This window comes from Miniopterus schreibersii, assembly GCF_964146895.1.
Source record: "Miniopterus schreibersii genome assembly, chromosome: 15".
Classification (NCBI taxonomy): Eukaryota; Metazoa; Chordata; class Mammalia; order Chiroptera; family Miniopteridae; genus Miniopterus; species Miniopterus schreibersii.
Genome location: NC_138115.1, coordinates 28,840,405 through 28,861,862, shown reverse-complemented (window position 1 = coordinate 28,861,862; position 21,458 = coordinate 28,840,405). Strand labels below are relative to the sequence as shown.

The window sequence follows — 21,458 nt, the reverse complement described above, 5'->3', positions numbered from 1 at the left end:
CTGCTATCTTCCCAGTCTTGATTCATATCAATTGTCTCCTTCCAGTTGTTCAAGCAAAAAACAAAACAGTGATTTTTTTATAAACCTACCCTTAGATTCATCCTTGACTTCCCTCTTTTCTACAAAACCCACACATTTTTCCCATTGGCTCTTGTTTCAAAATATAGTATATCCAGAATCTAACAACTTCCTATCCTTACCCTGCTACTGCCTGATCAAAACCAGCATCATTTTTTGCCTGGATTATTTCAGGCAAATTTCGTCTCCCTGCTTCCACTCTGGTTTCCTGTAGTCTGTTCTCATCACAGCAACCAGAATGATCTTGTTAAAAATTAATTCATATCATGTCATTTCTCTGTTCACAATTCTTCAGTAGCTTCTCATCTCAGTCAAAATAAAAGTCTAGTCACACTGCCATTCCCACTCTTGCTAAAACATTCAAGACATGCTTCCACCTCAGAGCCTTTATAGTTTGTGTTCCTTCCATTTCTTCCCCACAACGTACTCACAATTTTCCCTCACGATACTGTCTTTTTGAAGAGACCAGGTTAATTGTCTTATAGAATGATCCATATCATGAATTTATCTGTTTCCTCATGGTATTGTTTAACTTAATTCTCTATTGCCTGTTTTTCCTGCATCTGGCCATTAGCTTTAAAAGATTGATTAAAGCTAAATATTTTTGAAGTACCTCCATAAGAGGTACTTCAATCTTCATATTGCATCATATCAAGAGGTACATAGTATTTGATTGTTTAGCTAAGGTGTTAAGGTGGTGACTTTCAGATCGCTCCATTATAAATTTACATTTTTACCTTTCTGGTTAACAAGTAATCTGAAGGGTGAATGGTATTTTTTTTTAATCCTGTGATTTTAAGATTATTTTTTAGCTGTTAAACTGTTTTTTCAAATAAAATATTTTTTGGAGATCTAATATATAAAACAGATAAAAGCAGAGCTATTTTGGTTGCAGTGGGAAATGCCTAGTATTGGCAGCTTCCAAGGGAACTCTGACAAGCACAGTTTATAACTCACAGAGTCAGGCCAAAGGACAGAGGCCCAGAGAGGACACATGAAGTCTTCAGGGCCACCTAGCATCTCTCAAGAAAGGCTCAGTGCACTTTCTGTTAGAGTACAGTTTGGGGATCTCTGTCACATCTTGGAAAGCTGTGGTTGTGGATTATCACTAGAATGACACTTGGTTTTTCCCTGGCAGTCCACCCACTGTTTTTAGTTGTCTGAGTGCTTTCTTTGACATTCTATCTGTTCTGCAGATGTGAAGATTTGAAATTACTTCATCTTTAGTGTGTGTTGGGTTGCAGTCTTTTTTGTTTCCCTTTTGGAAATTCCTCTTCATCCACAAAGAATTCCAGATTCAGACATTATTCATCTTATGTCTGGAACACTAAAATCTCAAGAGCTTCCACATGTCTTACCTCTTTCCACCTTTAGAATATTGAAAATGCTACCACAGCTAAAGTCAGTTTTATCATTTGCTTGTTGCTTGCTTCCTCTCTGCAACTTATCATACAGCCTAATGTGCCTTTGTAGAGAATTGAATAAGTAAATTTGGTATATCCAGCACAATCTATATAAGACATATCGATTTTTATTTTCATGGAAAGTAGAAAAAGAAGGTAATAAACTGTAATTAAACCTCACGTTTCTTAAAAAAGGTAAATATTCACAAAAATCCCCAGGTCTGTGTATGTATATTAAAGCCAGAAAGGACATTTACAAAATGTTCACATTGATACTGTCTCTAGATGTGATCTTTGCTCCTCTCCCCCCTACCCCTAGCAGGCATGTCTTATTTCTACAGTCATTACTTTTATATGAAGATTTAAAAAAGGAATAACTTTGATCTGTCAAATCCAGGCTGCATTGAAGGCAATTCCAGGCCCCTCCCTAGCTTTCTGGCATCAATGCCATCCTTTTAAATTTTTTTCTCATTCTCTTATCATCCCATTCAAGCAAGTTTTCTCTTGGCCCGCGCTCTGTTGATTTTACACCAATTTCCTGGTCATTTTCTAGAATTGCCCGTTGGCTTTGAAGAGCCTCATGTACCAAAAGGATGTAAAAATTATGTTCTAAAAGTAACTGTTGCCCTGATCAGCGTGGCTCGGTGTCTAGAGCATCGGCCTGGGCACCAGAGGGTCATGGGTTTGATTTCGGTCAGGGGCACATACCTGGGTTTCAGGTCCCATCCCCACCCCTGCCCCCAGCTGGGGCACATATGGGAGGCAACTAATTGATGTATCCGTCACATGGATGTGTCTCTCTCTCTCTCTTCCCCTTCCCCCTCCCTTCCACTCTCTAAAAATCAATGGAAAAAATATCCTCACTCCTTGGGTGAGGATTTAAAAAAATTTACTGTCACTAGAATGTGATCTCCATCAGGCCCAGGAGGAGGATAGATGTCTGTTAAATTAATTGATCTATTCTTTTTTGTCTCATTTATTTTGTCCCATAAGTTCCTTACAAGACAAGCTTTGCTTATTTTCTATAACACCCTTAACATTTTAGATAATTAATATAAATAAATGAGTAAATTATTTTCTTAACTACATAATTTACTTAGTAAAAATAAATTTAAGATCTGTTAGCTTCAGCCAGAATTTGTGCTTTATAGGTCTGTAGAAAAGCACAGGATTTAAAGATCAAAGACAGATCCTGCTCATAGATTTGTAATCACTGCTTAGTCACTTAAGCCTCTGATCTGCCTTCATCTGTAGCCTCATTGGTTCTTTTCTGGACTCGACAGAGGCCTCCTACCTTGCCTACCTAGCTTTGGTCTTGCTTCCCCAAGTCTGTCTGTCCTCCCCCTGCAGTGTAACTCTCACCTTGTTCCCTCTTCCCTCCATTGAAACCTCTCAGGGTCTCTCTGGTGCTGTGCTGCTTTTGTCTGCTCCACCCTTTTCGCTGTAGCTCCTAGAAGCCTCTCTTCACACTTGACACTGGAATAATACCAAACTCCTAGTAGCTCCTGACACATCCCATGCTGCCTCCTGCTTTGCTCCCTTTGTCCACAAACCATTTTCCCTTTCTTCTTGCAGCCAACTACTTCTGCTCAGAACTGGGCTCTGCAGTCCTCCTCTCTGGAATGTTTTCCTTGATGTAAAGGTTAGGTATCCTCTTTCTCTGCCCACTTATTGTAAGCTGCTTAGAGGCAGAATCATTGATTATAGTTTCCTCGTCTTGAAGAGTACAGTACCCGGCTTATAGTGGCACTCAAAAGTTTATTAAACTGCTTTGTATATATGTTCTTCTAAACTGTCCAAATAATTTTTATATATAGAAGGTAATTTATTTATATATATATATATATCCTCCAAAATAAGAAAAAGACATAGAAAAGGAAAACATGTGAATTAAATTAACTTAAAATACTACCAGCAGACAGACTATTGTTGATGTTTTGGTATATAATAATAAATAAATAAAATTTTACATTATAAAGTGGTATAAGTTTAACCCCCAGATTTTCCTTTCAGAGCCAGTACTCAGAGAAATCAGTAGTTTTGCAAATCACATGCATTGGAAATTAATAGCCATTGTGATTCCCACATCAAGTAATACAAAATAGTTCTCTGGTAAAACATAGCTTTATTCTAATTCTAACCAATAAAAAATGTTTGCTTTTCTCATGTTACCTAGATCCCAGATCCATCTTTCATCCTGTTTTTCTAAAAGAGAAGGTAAAATCCCAGTGAGGGAAGTGACTTGATCAACTCACTCAGCTGGTCAGTGCAGAAGCTGAAGCTGGATAAGGAACTCCTGACTGCCCACCTGGTGCTTTCCCCTCAACCACATTTCCTGTTTCTCTACTGGAGTAAAAATAAATGTAAGTTTTTAAGCACTTCCTAATTTCCATAAGCTCAAATCAAGTCTGCTACTGAGATGTTCTTATTTTACTTTTCGTCTCATTAAGATTATTAGCCCCAAACCTAGAACATTAATTGTTCTTTCATATTCATGTATATAATTTATTTGAGCATAAAAAAATCTTCCCTTCTAATAAATTTGTTAATTTTCTCAACTATTTTTGAAGTGAACACAACAAATAAAATATTCTAGGTCTCCTTTTTTTCCCTACAAGTACTTCTACAATATATGTTTTTGTATTCCTCTAAATTGTTCTCTTGGGATCAGTTTCCATACTGAGTCATCCACCAGAGAGTGCCTGTGTTTTCCAGGCAAACTAATAGTTTTATTATTTCTAAATGACTCATTACTTCTGAATCATCACACCTTGTGTGTACTCTGTTAAATAAAAAGCTTTTAGTCATTTTCCTACAATTTCTCCTCTTCCTTGTCTTCAAATGTCCCATCTAAGTGACATATTCAACCAGTTTTTTCTTGTGTCTACAAGATTTATGTTGATCGTTTTCTTCTTGAGCCCTTTCATCAGTTAAGATAAGCAGTGGAATTTCTTTCCCTCATACTCTCTGTTCCAGATGTTTCCTGAAATAGAACACATCAGTAGCAACATAAAAAGTATGTGTAACACCATTCTCCAGTTTCCATCATTACATTTGTGTTCAGGTTTTATTAACTTCCCAAATTTCTCCGTGAAATTAGGGAGAAATACCTGTAAATGAAAACTATAGTTCTAATGTTTGTTGGTAAACAAAATCTTTGGAATTCAACATGTTAGAGGAATGAAACACTTTTATCCCTTGACTTCTGTGTCATATTTGGCTGATTTTCTTCCTGCCCTTTGAAAATTAATTCTCTGTGTCCTTCCTAGAATCTTCTCGCCTCATATATGCTAGCTTTCCTCAGAATTTTGTCCTTGACCCTTTTCTCATGCTATGCATGTTCAGTCTTGCCCATTCTTGTGGCTTTAAAACCTTTATCTGGCGCTTATTCCAGACCTTTCTTTTCAACTCTCTCACTTCAGTGCCACGTATATCCATTTGCATGAGGAGTATCTTCTCCTGAAACAACCCATGCCTAAAGCTGAATTCATCTCCCCTACACCTTTGCTCCCCAGCCTTAGCACACAATAATTAGCCTGAACCTTATCTTTACGTCTCCCTAGAACCTATTTTTAACTTTTAAAATTTGTTATTAATATTATATATTAATTCTCATATTCAAAGTGTAAATGCTTAAAAGGCTTTTTTAAAATATCAGTGTTACCAGAGAAATGTGTGGATTGCCTTCTTTGCTAGTGGGCGTGGGGTTCTTGGGGTGCTGCTGGAATAAACATTTCTGGAGGCCCTCACAGGAGGACGAGATGCAATAGAGAGCTTTATTTGCATGGAATTACATCCTTGAGTTTCCAAAGTCCCATTTCCCTTAATTCAGTCCTGGAAGAGGTGCCGCTTGGGGATTCAGCAGAGCTAGAAGCAAAGACAGCATCCAGAGTTTGCGTTCCATGGTGGAGTTGGGTCTGGTGTAGCATCATGCTAGTTGTAGTCCATTAGTCCGTTGTGTATGGGGACCACACAGCTGTGGGCCATGTGGGCGAATGCAAGAGAGCCAAGAGAGCGCACCCCCTGCAACAAGAATCGCAAGAGAAACTAGAGCAAGAGGGCAAACTCCTTTGTTTAGGAGCTTAAGTATCTCAGATCATCCTACGCTTGCAGTGGCCATGCCTACTCTGGCCAGTTACCTGTTCCTAGGTATGACTGGCAGACAAGTACCTACCCTTTTTCACCCAGACTTTACTGGGCATGCATCTGAATTGCAGCTTCCTGGCAAAGCTGCACAAATGGCATGACCATAATATTTGGCCTTCCCTTTGCTTCTTTCCAGTTATTCATAACTGGATTATTTACTACAGTTTCATCAGTTTCCAAGTTTTTACTACCAACTAGGGTACTCTTCAGAGACAACCACTGTCAATTTTTTTAGCTATTTTTTCCATTTACCTCCATATTTATAAATACATAATATTGCAAATTTATCATTGATAAATTTTAAATACTAAGTTTTCCCTTCCTGATATGAATTTCAGTTCCCTCGCCCCTGTTCTACCACATTAATAAAATAAAGGGTAAAAAGTAGGTGATCATCTCAATAGATGCAGAATATAGTATTTGACAAAATTAAACAACTATATGAGATTTTTTTAAACTCAACAAACAAGAAACAGAAGAGGGCTTTCTCAATTTGGTAAAGGGTATCTACCAAAAAACCTACAGCTATCATTATACTTTATGGCTCATCTCTTCTCACTATTGTTATGGAGATTCTAGACAGGATAATGGGCAGTAAGTATTGGAAAGGAAAAAAGTAAAAGTATCTCTTCTCAGACAACATGATTGTCTATATATAAAAAAAAAAATCCCAAGGTATTTACCAAAAAAATAAAAAATACTAAATAAGTGAATTTAGCAAAGTGGCAAGTAACAAGAGCAATATACATAAATCAGCTGTGTTTCTATACACCAGCAACAAACACAGTAGAAAATGAAAATAAAATAACAATACCATTTGCATTAGCATCAGAAAACATAAAATACTTGGGAATAAATTTAATGAAAGGCCTACAAACATTGCTTAGAAAAATTAAAAAGCATCTGAATAAATGGAGACATACTGTGTTCGTGGATAGCATGGATTAGAGACTTAATAATATTAAAATCTCCATTATCACCAAATGGATATTTAAATTCATTGAAATTCCAATCAAAATCCCAGGATGGTATTGGTGTATATGAAGACAAAGAGTAGAGAATCTAAAAATACACTCATATATATGGCCATTTGTTTTTCAGCAAAGGTTCCAACATAACTCAATGGGCACAGTCTTTTCAACAAATAAATGGTGCTAGATGATGTTCAAACTCAGCTTATACCATTCATAAAAATTAATTTAAAATAAATCTTAGAGCTAAACATAAGAATTGGAGCTACCTAAAAAAGACTTTAAGAGAAAATTTCATGACCTCGGCATAAGCAAAGATTTTTAAGACAGGATATAAATGTATTAATAACTATTAGAGAAAAATTGATTATTTGGATTAATAAAAATTAGTAGGATTAAAACCTCCTACTGCTAAGAAAATGGAAAGGGAAACTACAAACCAGAGAAAATATCTGTATCTAAAATATATAAATGAACTCTTAGAACTGAATAATCAAAGATAACCCAAAAGATTTGAATAGACACTTCACAAAAGATACACATGAATTGCTAATAAGCCTATGAAAAAGTGCTCAACATCATTAGTTATTAGGGAAATGTAAATTAAAGTCACAGTGGGATAGCACTTCACACCCACTAAAATGGCTAAAATTAAAGAAACTGACAAATATCCAAAAGGATGTAGAGCCTCTAGAGCTCTCAAGTGTTGAGAGTGTAAAATGGTAGAATCACTTTGGAAAACAGTTTTACAGGTTTTTATAAAGTTAAATGTATACTTATTATGACTCAGTAATTCCATAGTTAATTACCGAAAGAAATGAACACGTATCCACAAAAAGACTTTTACTTGCCTGTTCAGAGCAGCTTTTAATTTGTAATAGTCCAAACTAGAAACAACACAAATGTCTATCAACTGGTGAATAGATATGACGCATTTTGGTATATTCATGTAGTAGAATACCTACGAAGCAGTAAAAAGAAATTTGCGGTTGATACATCCAGAAATGAGGATGAATCTCAAAACCATTTTGCTGAGTGAGAGAGGCAGTGGTACTTTGGTTTTTAAATGTAATCTGTTCTGGAAGACCATTCGAGTTCTGAAATGTTCAAAAACCGAGGAATCAACAGCTAACAGCTAAGCCTCAGGATCTTGCACTCAGCAGAAGCCATGTGGCACGTTTTAACTTCCAAGGCATGTTCGAAAACCGAAGCATTTCCTTCCGGGTTTACAGTGTTCGTAAACCGAAATGTTCGTCAACAGAGACATTCGAAAACTGAGGTACCACTGTATATTTTATGATTACATTCATATAAAGATCTAGAACTGGCAATACTAATCTATAGGACGGGAATAGATCAGTGATTGACAGATATTGCAGGTCAGGGGAGTTGACTGGGAAAGGTCAGAGGGATACTTTTAGGATGATGTAAATGTTCTGTCTTTTTTAGGGCAGTGGTTACATGGTTCTTGTTAAATCAGATTGAACTGTATACTTTTTCTTTAAGTTTCTTTATCTTTATTGTTGAGAATATTACAGATGTCCCCTTTTTATTTCCACTGATCCCCTCCACCCACATCCATCCCACCCCTAGGCTTTCCCCATACCAATGTCTGTGCCCATGGGTTATGCTTATAAACATATAAGTTCTTTGATTAATCTCTCCCCGCCCACCCCCCACCCCCCGCCTTCCCTCTGAGATCCCTCAATCTGTTCCATGCTTCTATGTCTCTGGATCTACTTTGTTCATCAGTTTATTTTGTTTATTATATTCCACATATAAGTGAGATCATGTGGTACTTGTCTTTCTCCGACTGGCTTATTTCACTTAGCATAATACTTTCTAGTTCCTTCCATGCTGGGCCAAAGGATAAAAGATCCTTCTTTTTATAGCTGCATAGTATTCCATGGTGTAAATGTGCCACAGGTTTTTTATCCACTCATCTACTGATGGGCACTTGGGCTGTTTCTAGATCTTAGCTATTGTAAATTGCGCTGCTATGAACATAGGGGTGCATAAGTTCTTTGTGATTGGTGTTTTGGGTTCCTTAGGATATATTCCTAGAAGTGGGATCACTGGGTCAAATGGCAGGTCAATTTTTAATCTTTTGAGGAAACTCCATACTGCTTTCCATAGTGGCTGCACCAGTCTGCATTCCCACCTGCAGTGCACTAGGGTTCCCTTTTCTCCACATCCTTGCCAGCACTTGTCGTTCCTTGATTTGCTGATGGTAGCCATTCTGACAGTTATGAAGTGATACCTCATTATGGTTTTAATTTGCATCTCTCTTGTATACTTAATATGTACATTTTATGGTATGGAAATTACACATCTATAAAACTGATTTAAAATGAAAGTGAGGCTCTGAAAAGCTGAGAGGAAGCTCTCTGTAGTTAGCATTTGTCAATTAGTGGGCTTAACTCTAAGGCAGTCATGTGTTAGGTGAGATCTCTAATCTCCAGAAAAGAATTCTTTAATCCACAGTGGGAACTGGGAGCTGGAGGTAATAAGCCTGGTTTCTTGTGACCTTGACCTGGGTAGGGGAAAGGGAGCTGATGGGCTTATTGATTAGAATGTAATAAGACAAGAATGTACCTATTTCAGTTTTCAGTCCTTTACCATCCTCTTGTGTGTGAGGCCGCTGGGGTTGGTGCTTTTCTGATTCAGTTTTTTTCACCAGCAAATAAATTTCCGGTCTTTAGCAAGGCGAAAAAGGGATGATTTTTTGAGTTTGTGGAGTGCAGGTGGGAGGTCTGTTTCCTTTGCACAATTTCAAGCAATCCCCATATGTTCAATCCTCTACCCTAGCCCATTTTCTATGGTACCTGGTACCGCCAAACCTGAACCTTTTTTGGGTTGTGCAGGGTGAATTGGTTTGCTTGCCGTCAGTGTCCCTTCCTCCTCTGCTCTGCTAAGGCATTTACCATTACTGCTTCTGTTTTCTATCATAGATAGTGATTTGTAGTTACAAGTGTTTCCTAGGTTCTTTAAAGATGGAGTTTACATTCTTATTTTTGTTCTTACTGTTTGGAGGAGACCTTAAAAGTATAAAATCCAGCCCCAGCCAGCTTTGCTCAGTGGTTAGAGCATTGACCCATGGACTGAAGGGTCTAGGGTTCAATTCTGGTTTAAGGGCGCATACCTCAGTTGTAGGCTCGATCCCCAGCCCCCGGGAGGCAACTAATCAGTGTGTCTCTCACATCAATGTTTCTCTCTCCCTCCCTTCCTTCCCCTGTCTCTGAAAAGCAATGGAAAAAATATCCTCAGGTGAGGATTAGAAAAACAAAAACAAAAAACTGTAAAATCCATACTGCATATTTTCAACTTCAGCAATATCAAATATCAAACACACAAGGTCTTTTCATATGTCTGTGCCTTTGTAGATTTTTTTTTCCTATAAGGTCCAGTTTAAAGCCTCTTTACCTGATAAGGCTCTTATTTTTCAAAATTTAGTCCTCTCCCTCCTAACTTGTTTGCTGCTTCTGTTCTTTTGTTTCACAACACATCCACTTCATTAGCAAGTTCACTACGGAGGCATACCAGGAGCCACTGGGAAGTACTTGTTAGAGTAATCATAAATTGCTTGAAGCGGAAGTGTTAGTAAGAACTGAATGAACTCTGGAAGTTGCATATGAACCACATAGGCAGAAATTGGGAAAACGGACTATGGCCCTTTGCAGGGATGAAAGACCAGGAGAGACAAAGTCTTGGGCAATGGGCAGGCAGCATGCACCAAACCTGAGGTGAGATAAATGTACACGTTCAGAATGATTAACTATAATTTGCCAAGAAATCTATTATAATTTGCTCTCTACCCCTGATACAATAGCTGTTTAGACTGACTGAAAATTTTTACCATAGTTCATTAAATCAAAGATTGGAAAGCACTCATCATTTCATGTGCCATTAAGAAAGAAAAAGATTCAGACCATGATACAGTGCTTTCTTATCATTTAGAACTTCTTTTTACTTTTTGAAAGAGCTCTTTTAGCCTTATTTGACAGCTAATTTTAATTATATGTCACCCTTGTACATTCGTAGTCTTTGGGACCAGCCCATAGGCTTTGGGTTTTTTTTTTTAAATCATATTTGCTAAGGTTACCATTTGCCAGTATAAGGTTACCTTCTTATTAACAAATTCATTGGGTAATTTTTGTTTTTCCTTGACCTCTCAGCATTCCACACCCTTGGCCTCCATTTTGAAAGTCTCTCCTTCAGCCTCCGTGAAACTGCTTTCTCCTGGTTTCCATGTTACCTTATTGGCTCTTCCTTCTTAGCCTCCCTCCAAACATTCTGTTCCTCTGTTTAACCCAGAAATGTCAGTGATCCCCAGCTTTGTCCTCAGCCCAGAGCTCTTCTCACTTTATGCACTCACCCTGTGGAACCTCTCTGGGCTGCATCTCTACTCCAGAGCTTTCTGCTGACCTCCAGGTTTTTATCTTCACATTTCATTCACTTGGATTTTCGACAGGTACCTCTTCAAACAACACATTCAGAATAAAATTCTTTATCTTTTCTATGGCCACCTCCCATAAAAAAACACACACAAAAAGCCTTTGTTGGGAGTAGCCACACTAGTCCTCCAATACCCAAGCCAGAAACCAAAAATTCTACCGTCTTACTTTCCCTCCTGTTGTGTGAATTTTTCCTCCTGGCCTGTCTAATTAGTACCCCCCTTTGCTAACTACTGCCACCTTCTTGGTTTAGTTCCTCACCACTACTTGCCTAGATTATTCCTGTATCCTCCTAAATGATTTCCATGCCTCCTCTCAGCTGCTAGAATGACCTTTCTAGAACGTGAATCTCATCATGTTACTCCCCAACCCAAAGTTTTCCCCATAATTTCCAGATAAAGCTCAGACTCCTCAGTTTAGCACACAGGGCAGTCAGTCTGTGGTCTGGTTCCTGCTGCTCTGTGCGTTCCTCCCCTCTTACTTGTCTGTACACTCTCCCCAGTGAAATTAGCCTGAACTACTGGTAGTTCTGAACTCACTGTGCTGTGTTAGGTCTCTGAGCCTTACATATATGATTTCCTCTGCCTAGAGTATTCTTCCCTTTCTACTTGTCTAGTTATTTCTCATTGATCCTTCAAAACTAGGTACATACATTCCTCATTTTGGGAAGCCTTTCCTGACTCTTCAGCCTGACTTAGATGCTCTCTTTCAATATGGACAAAGAGCATGAAGAAAGGCTTCCAGGTGAACAACACAAAATGTCTACTAAGTAAATAAAAAGCTATTTAGGTGCAGATCAAAACAACGCACTTCCATTTTTTCATTTCTCAGATTAGCAAAGATTCAAAGAGTGGTATCAGTTAAGAAGAATATGGGGAAATGAGCCTCTTAACCTAATATTGGAAGAAGTTTGTCGTTTTTCTGGAGGACAGATTGACCCTGTAGATCTAAGAACCTTTAAAAAGTGCATTCCCGGCTGGGCATGGCTCAGCGATTGAGCGTCGACCTAGGATCCAGGCGATTGGGGTTCGATTCCTGGTCAGGGCACATGCCCCGGTTGTGGCTCCATCCCCAGTAGGGGGCGGGCGTGCAGGAGGCAGCTGGTCAATGACTCTCTCATCATTGATGTTTCTGTCTCTCTTTCTCCCTCTCCTTTCCTCTCTCTGAAATCAATAGAGATATATTTTTTTAAAAAGTCTGTAAAAAGCTCACGCACCATGATCTTATTCATATATGCAATGTAATGAACAAAATAAACTGATGAACAGAATAGATCCAGAGACATAGAAGCATGAAACAGACTGACGAATCTCGAAGGGAAGGCAGGGGTAGATGGTGGGTGGGTGGGGAAAGATTAACCTAAAAACTTATATGCATATGTGCATAACCCATGGACACAGACAATAGTGTGGTGAAGGCCTGGAGGGAGGGGTGCAGCGGGGAGGGGATCAATGGGGGAAAAAGGGGACATTTGTAATACTTTCAACAATAAAGATAATTTTTTTTTTTTTAAAGTGCGTGCACACACGCATCTACCTTTTGACTCAGCATTCTACTACTTGGAATGTAGTTTAAGAAAATAACTAGACAGTTGGTTAGAGCATCTTTCCAATACACCAAGATTGCAGATTCAGTCTCGGGCTAACTGGACAACTATGTGAACTATATATACAAGAATGTTTATCACTGTTTCTTTTAAAACAAAAATAGTAAGTAACCTACATGTCTAGCAATAGCAGATGACTAAATACAGGAGTGGGAAAAAGTACGCTTACAGTTATAATACAAGTAAATAATACAATAAATAATAATACAAGAATAAACTCTGTTTTGCCTACTCACTGTATTTTATCCATATGATAGAATACTATATCCATTAAAATGATCTAGATTTATTTTGACATGGGTATATTCATGAGATATTGCTACATAGTGTGGTCCAATTTTTGTAAATACACATTTATAAATTTTCATAAGAAAATGTCAGGATGTATATCCATAAAAATATTAACAGTGGTTATTTTTGAATGGTGATATAGGTAATTAAAATGTTTTGTACTTACAAATATTTTCTAACCTTTCTAAAAAGAGCATATATTTATTAATTTTTTTTGTTAATTCTCACCCAAGAATATTCATTGATTTTTTTTTTTTTTTTAAAGAGAGTGTGGAAGGGAGGGAGAGGGGAAGAGAGAAACATCTGTGTGAGAGAGACACATTGATTGGTTGCCTCTTGCACATGCCTGATTGGGGCTGGGGATCGAACCTGCAACCCAGGTACGTTCCCTTGACTAGGAATTGAACTTGCGACCCTTTGGTGCATGAGCCGATGCTCAAACCACTGAACAACACCGGCCGGGGGGAGGGCGGGGGAGGCATGTATTAATTGTGAGAGCATAATGGGGGAAAACAGAAGCCTCACCCTAGTACTCCTGATATGCACTGTGCCTGCCTCTTTCATTGCCCCATTCAACAGTATGTGCACTGAGGGCCACCCTGATTAATTATTCAGCATCATTCTCCCGGGGCCTGGTTCAGAGTAGAAAATATTTGATGATTACATTTTACCAATAGTTACTGAGCATTTCCTGTGTCTTAGATATTGTTCTAAGCATTTGCCATGTTAACCTAATCCTCATGAGATGGGTATTATCTCCATTTTGCAGGTGAAACAGGGTGCGAAAGTTAACCACCTTTTATGTGAGGCCACACAGCTGTAAGCAACTGTATGGGGATTCAAACTGGCTTTCACTTAGAGACATAAGATAGCATCGTGGTTCTGAGATTATATCTCTGATTGAGAATAGTTAGATTAGGTTCTATGTTTGGGATTCTAGCTGGACAGTTAGGCATCAGTTGAATCATAGTCTGAATAAAAAGACAGAATTTGACACCCACAGATCTGAACCAAATACCAGAGAAGTAATCTTTGTTTCTTTGCCATTTAAAAACAAAAAAACTCAATCATTTTAGGCTGTAAACTTTTTGAAATTGGTGCCACCCCTTGGGGTTTGGCTTTCTTATGTGTTCCCTCACTCTTCTATTCATGTCCCTTCAAAACTTAAGTTCACAGTAGTCTAGTCTACAAACCCTGCATGATTCCCACCTTTCCTTTCTGATCGCATCTCCCACACTGCCTCCCATGCTTTCTCTGCTCCAGTCACTTTAGCCTCTTTGTCATTCGTTTAGTAAATCAAGCATGCTCCCACCTCAGGGCCTTTGCACTTATGGTTAACCTGCCTCATATGATTTAGCCCAAAATACCACCTCAGTTTGCTCTTTCTCTTCTTTCAGGTCTCTGTTAATGAGTCAGTGAGATCCCTGACTGCCCTTTATAAAACAGCATCTTCCCATCCTTTCTAAACCCTTTGCCCTGCACCCTTCTTCTCCATAGCATATATTCCCATCTAAGTTATATGTTTATTTACATACTGTTTTTTTTCCAACTAGATTGTCAGCTCCATAAGGACAGGGACTTTATTTTGTTCACTGCTTTATCCCTAGCATTTAAGTAAGTGCCTGGCATGTAGTAGTCATTCAGTGTTGATTGAGTGAATACATTGGTTGAACCTTTTTGGAAAGCAATTACAACACGATTTAGAAGCCCCCCCTTTTTTAAAAGTAAGACAGTGATTAAATTTTATCCACTTGATGGCGAGCAAGAGAGATCTGCATATGGCAGGGTTTGAGGGTCTGGGATCAAGAACAGTAATGAAAGGTTTTTTTTCTTAGTAAGAAAAGAGAGGATGATGAGAGAATAATTTCCAGGTGTAGAGGAAGTTGTAGATCAAGAACAAGTATTTGTGTTGTCAAACAAGTACTTTGATGGAAGTACTTGTTTCATGTAAAGTGGCAAGGAGGGTGGGATAAGAAATACCAACTGGGAGGCAGTTGTAGCAAAGAAAAGTTGAGGTACTACTTCTCTAGGTAGTAAGGAGTGTAGGGTTTGATGAGACCAAAGACGAATCAAAGATCAGCTGTCAGTGATATGACAAAGTGTGAGGCTTAGTAATTAACTCCATAGAGGATGCAAAGAAGAGGAAATAAAAGGTTCTCTCAGTATTAAGAAATCATATTTCCTTTTAATTATTTTCCTTTTTCTTTATAGGTTTCTTCTCATTCACAGAAAAATGGATCATTTAAACTTTTGGAGGACTCAGTTATCACAACACTTCCGTCTTACCAACTAAGATTTACGACAGTAAATTTATGACAATAAATTTCTGCATCATAGAATTGCTGAAGAACTAAAAGAGGATATTTTTTATAAAAATGCTCTTATAGTATCATGATATTACTAAATAAAAGTAAAAAGCACAATTATTAAATTATTACACTTGCTACTACAAGCACACATGTGCAACAGCTACTGTATCCTGACAGTTACCAAACCTCAAATTTGGATGGTTTCCCTTTGTGGGAAAGGTTATTATAATTGCAAGAAACCACTGAACATTGTCAAATATATTTTCAGCTGAGTGTCATTTAGGAGAATTTACTTGAAACAAGTTCTAGAAAATTCCAAATCCCACCACTAAGTGGATTTGATATTATGGCAGCAACTTACAGACTTGTGGTTAGTACTGTGAACCACTACAGCAGCGTGGTGATAGACCGGCGTTTTGAGCAAGCTATACATTACTGCACTGGAAGCTGCCACACCTTCACACATGGAGTTGACTGCCTTGTGGTACATCGTAGTGTTTGTGCAGACTTGCACATCCCTGTATCTCAGTTCAAAGATGCAGATCTGGACTCCATGTTTCTACCCCATGAAAATGGGTTTTCCTCAGCTGAAAGTGACTATCCCCATCAGGCCCTCACAGGCATACGGGTCAAAAAAGGATCTACGCTTCAAAATACCTGTAACTTAAAGGACATTGCAGGAGAAGCAATCAGTTTTGCCAGTGGGAAAATAAAAGAATTTTCCCTTGAAAAACTCAAAAACTCTAACCATGCAGCTTACAAAAAGGGAAGAAAAGTTAAGTCTGACTCATTTAATAGGAGGTCAGTTGATTTTGACTTGCTCTGTGGCCATTATAACAGTGATGGGAACTCATCATCCTTTGGTTTACTCCGGAGTTCCTCAGTTGAGGAAAAATCTTTGTCCCATAGAAACTCACTCGATATGAATCTGACTTCGATGTTTCTTCACAACTTCTCTGAAGAAGACCTGGTTACTCAGATTTTGGAAAAACATAAAATAGATAACTTTTCTTCTGGAACAGACATAAAGATGTGCTTGGACATCTTGCTGAAATGCTCTGAGGATTTGAAAAAATGCACAGACATTATAAAACAATGCATAAAGAAAAAATCAGATAGTAGCATCGATGAAGGAAATGGTAATGATGCAGTTTCTAGCTCTGAAACTGTCTATATGAATGTAATGACCAGATTAGCATCCTATCTGAAAAAGCTGCCATTTGAATTCATGCAGTCTGGGAATAATGAGGCTATAGATTTAACAGAACTGGTTAGTAATATGCCTAGTTTACAACTGACTCCCTTCTCCCCAATATTTGGCACTGAGCAGCCCCCTAAATATGAAGATGTTGTCCAGCTCTCAGCCCCTGACCCTGGACAGTTTCAAACTATAGAATTGCAAGATAATAAGCATAGTTCTAGGAAAACAGACACTGTAAAATCCATTCCGAACAACTCTACGAATTCCTTATATAACTTAGAGATAAATGATCCCAGAACTCTAAAAGATGTCCAGTTTCAGTCACGGTCATTAACCATGAATGCTTTAGGAAATGTTTCTTCTGGTGATCTAATGGAAACCCTTTATATTGAAGAAGAGTCAGATGGAAAGAAAGCAGTAGGTAAAGGACAAAGGAAAGAGAATGGACTCAGTCAAGAGTTGTTAAAGGTAAATGAAGATAGAGCCGAATTTTCAGACCATGGTAGTCATCTTAAAAAATGTCCTGCCTCAGTACAAAATGAAATTGGTAAGATATTTGAGAAACCAATTGTTAATCTACCTAAGGAAGATCTTAAGTCAGAAGTTCCTAAAGTCGAGGAAGACCACAGAGATTTTATGAATTCTAACAGTAAGGAAGAGATAGATAAATTGTTAATGGACTTGGAATCTTTTTCACAGAGAATGGAGACCTCTCTAAGAGAGCCACTTGCCAAAGGTAAAAACTCTAACTCTCTAAATAATCATAGTCAGTTGACTGATCAGCTGCCTGTAGATCTTGAGCCTAAATCTAAAGCCTCTTCACCCATGGAGAAAGTCTCACCTTCCTGTCTAACAAGGATCATTGAAACCAATGGACACAAAATAGAGGAAGAGGACCGAGCCCTCTTGCTACGAATTCTAGAAAGCATTGAAGACTTTGCTCAGGAACTGGTCGAATGCAAATCAGGCAGAGGGAGCTTATCACAAGAAAAGGAAATGATGCAGATTCTACAGGAAACCTTGACTAATTCTTCCCAGGCCAATTTATCAGTCTGTAAAAGTCCTGTTGGTGGTAAAGTGAAAGATACTACTTCGGTGGTTTTGATTCAGCAAACTCCAGAGGTGATCAAGGTAAGACCCAACAATCTTGAGTCCTGAAAGTCTCCAAAGAAATGTTTTAATGTTTGTAAAATTTATAAACAAAACTATTTTTGTTATCCATTCTATGTTTTACAAAATTTTCTGCCCTAGGCATGGTCTCAGGTCAGTGGAAAAAAATGAGAAAGCAAAGGCTTTAGAGTCAAGCAGACGTTTCAACTGCCGTCCCCACACCCTTCATCTTCCTACCTCTGTGACCAAAGGGAAGCTACTTAGCCTTAATATCCTGGTTTACATAATGGAAATAGTAAGGATCAAGATAACATGTGAAGCACAGCCAAGGGGTCTTACCCAGAGTGGGCCTTTAATATTAGTCCTCATTCTCCCCAGTCACACAGTAGACCAGTCATTGCTATGTGCCTGTGCAGACTGTAAGGCGCAGTGTGGGTACCAGAGAGGAGAAGATATGATTCTTGTAAAGCTTAAAATCTAATTGGGGAGCCCTGGCCAGTGTTGCTCAGTGGTTGAGCCTCGACCCATGAACCAGGAGTTTGAGGTTTAATTCCTGGTCAGGGCACATGCCCGGGTTTCGGGCTCGATCCCCAGTGTGGGCCATGCAGGAGGCAGCCGATCAATGACTCTCTCATCATAATGTTTCTCTCTCTCCTTCCCTCTCTCTTCCTTTCTCTGAAATCAGTTTAAAAACTTTTTTTAAAAAAAAAACATATTTCAAAACAATTACATATTTTAGCATTCTCATTACAATTTTTATTAGAGCAGGAAAAAATATATATTGTGATCAGATGAATAATTTTTACCTCATATTTGTTTTGTAGCTGTTGTTCCATGCACATTTTTAATTACTAGTGACACTAAAGTTTACAACAGTATATATTTAAGGTTATCAGATGATGATTTGGGTCTAAATATCAAACATTTACTAAACATTTTTGTGACATCTCTGTGTGAGTCTCAATTGTTGATTCACAAATGGTAGTGTCCTTAATTAACTTGAGTCAATGCTTAGGAGAGACACTGGAAATTAATTACAAAAATAAAACATATTTTCATGTACATAGGCAATACTGATATGCTTAAGATTTTATAAAGAAAAGAAAATACCTATATAGCAACCTCAAAATGATCATAACATAATAAGAGCTAACAGATTTTGTGAGCTAAGGCATGCTAAGACATTTGGATGTATTATCTCACTATTTTCCCCCTCAATATCCGGTCTGCACATTAAAAAAAAAATTTTTTTTAAATGCCCACCTTCTCTGATAACCTATTTTAATGTCTCACAAACATTTTAACCAGAAACTCTTACTGTAATATGGTGTTTGGAACTATTTAACCCTCTACCTTCCTTATCTTTTGTGAAAAAAAGGAGGCAAAATTCTTCTAAAAGAAATGGGCTATAGAAAGTAGAAAATGTGAACCTGAAGTCAAGAAAAAGTCTCCTGTATCACCTTTTTTATGTCTCTGGCTGACAGCTCATGAGCAGGTGTGCTGTGACACCCCCAATCTAAATCCAGCTACCTAAAAATATCACTGTGGGCTCTAAATGAGCTTCCCAGTTTTTTAACAAGTATGAACTGAAATCAAAATCTTATTAAAAGACTCTCCAATCAGTCTTTTAAATAAGATCTCATATGATAGAATAGCGTAAAATTGGATGAGTTTGCTTCTTGATAAAAGTAGAAAAAGTAATTCATGAAAAGCTAATTTTAAAGAGACAAATAATATAAAAATATAAAATTTAGGGAAATATTTAATGCAAGAAAACAAAACCATTCTTCCTTGACTCAGTTGCCTTCCTACTTTTAAAAAAATCTTTTTTTCCCATTTATTTTTGTCATTGACAGTATTACAGATGTCCCCATTTCCCCCTCCCCCCAGCCCCCACCCTACCCCAGGCCTTCACCTGTGCCCATGGGCTATGCATAAATCTTCTATAAAATTTTTTAAACCAGGAATTGGCAAACATTTTCTATGAAGGGCCAGATAGTAAATATTTCAGGTTTCGCGGGTTACGAAATCTGTCACATAGCCATCTTTCTCTTCTTTTTTAAAAAGAATAATTCTTGAATAATATAAAATCATTCTTAGCTCCAAGCCTGACAAAAACGGGCAGTGGACAGATTTGGCCCATGAACTGTAGTTTGTCAAGCCCTGTTTTAAGCAAATAGAAAAATATGGTGAATGGTAGAGCACTCTTATTACCCACCACTTAGCGTCAAATCTTAATTTTGCCATATTTGCTTCAGATCTTTGCTTCATTTAATATTTTCACTATCATCATTTCAAAACTTCATCTCAGATATAGTAGAAGTACCTAAGGCTCTCCTTCCTAGTATCCTCTCCCCTTTTCAGAACTACCATTGCCCTGAAGTTGGTGTTTATCTCCTCCCGAAAGTTTTATACAGTATTATTTACCATGTTTTATTCTTAGAGAGAGTGAACAGAAAGTAGTAGGAAATAAATCGGAAAGCTGGTTGGGCTAACTTATGAATGACCTTGTATGCTATACAGAAGAGTTTGTTCTAGGGAAGTGGGAAGCTAATGAAGGTTTTTAAGCAGATGAGTCTCACAGTATGATTATTTTAAAAGAATATTAATTTTTAGCCTTTTGGGCAGTCAGAATTGTTCAGAACATTTTGATTTAAAAATTTATGTAATGTGGTATGTAGGAAGTACTTTCACATGATATCGGTGATTATTCCTGAGAAGAGAGATTGACTCGACAATATTATATGTCATTAATATTTTAATATGTTTCAAAATAGCTTCATAAATGTAAGCAATATTTTTTATCCACAATGCATACCTGTATTGGGAGAGGGAGTCAAATAGAAGATACTAGCAGGATATTGAAAGATTGATAAAGAGGATATTGGTCTAGATCAGAGGTCAGCAACCTGTGGCCAGTGGGCCAAATCTGACCTGCTGCCTGTGTTTGTAAATACCATCCAGTTACCCTTTTAACAACACTATAGTTTGAACTGTGTGGGCCCACTTATAAGCAGATATTTTTTCAATAAATATATTCGAAAAATTTTTGAAGATTTGAAAAAACTCGCAGATGAACTACAAAGCTTAGATATACCGAAAAATAAAGAAAAAGTTAGGTATGTCACGAGTGCATAAAATATATGTAAATACTAATCTATTTTATCATTTACTACCATAAAATATACACAACTCTTTTATAAAAAGTTAAAATTTATCAAAACTTCTACACACACTTACAAACTGTACATGGGGCCGTTGACAGTCAAGAGACATGTAAACAAACGTAAAGATGCAGTAGTAAATCGTTACTGCATAAAATTAACTATAGTACATGCTTTAATACTGTAATAATTTTGTAAATACCACTGTTGTGGTGGTGAACCCAAGTGTTGCGAGTATCCACTTAAAATGCCTATGATGTTAATCATCTCCACATGAGCAGTTCATCTCTGCAGTAAATTGCATATTGCAGTAAAAATTGGTATCTTGCAGTTCTTGCCCATTTTTTGTGTTAGTGCAATACCATAAACCTTGAATAACACCGTGGGACCCATACAAAGTGCCACTAGTGATGCTGGAAGTACTCCCAAGGAGCAAAGTCACGACATTACAAGAAAAGTTGAATTGCTTGATATGTACGTAGATTGAAGTCTGCAGCTGTGGTTGCCCTCCATTTCAAGATAAATGAATCCAACCTAAGGACCATTATAGAAGAAGAAAAGGAAATTCATGAAGCTGTTGCTGCAGCTATGCTAGCAAGCACAAAAATCTTGCATTTTTTGTGAAATACCTTTTTCTCTCATATTAAAAATGCAGCTTTTATATGAGTACAAGGTTGCTATAAGAAAGGCATACATGTAGACTCTAAATATAATTAGAGAAAAAT

General features: G+C 37.7%; 1 protein-coding gene across 3 annotated transcripts in view; it reads left to right on the top strand.

Annotated features, from left to right (window-relative positions):
• PPP2R3A (protein phosphatase 2 regulatory subunit B''alpha) overlaps positions 1–21,458 on the top strand; it is a 121,295-nt gene that overhangs the window by 21,395 nt on the left and 78,442 nt on the right. For all 3 annotated transcript variants that reach the window (XM_081160343.1, XM_081160344.1, XM_081160345.1), the window contains exons 2-3: positions 3,658–3,844; positions 15,161–17,590. In XM_081160343.1, coding sequence (XP_081016469.1) covers positions 15,605–17,590 — 1,986 coding nt within the window. In that variant the 5' untranslated portion in view covers positions 3,658–3,844; positions 15,161–15,604. The remainder of the gene's footprint in view (positions 1–3,657; positions 3,845–15,160; positions 17,591–21,458) is intronic.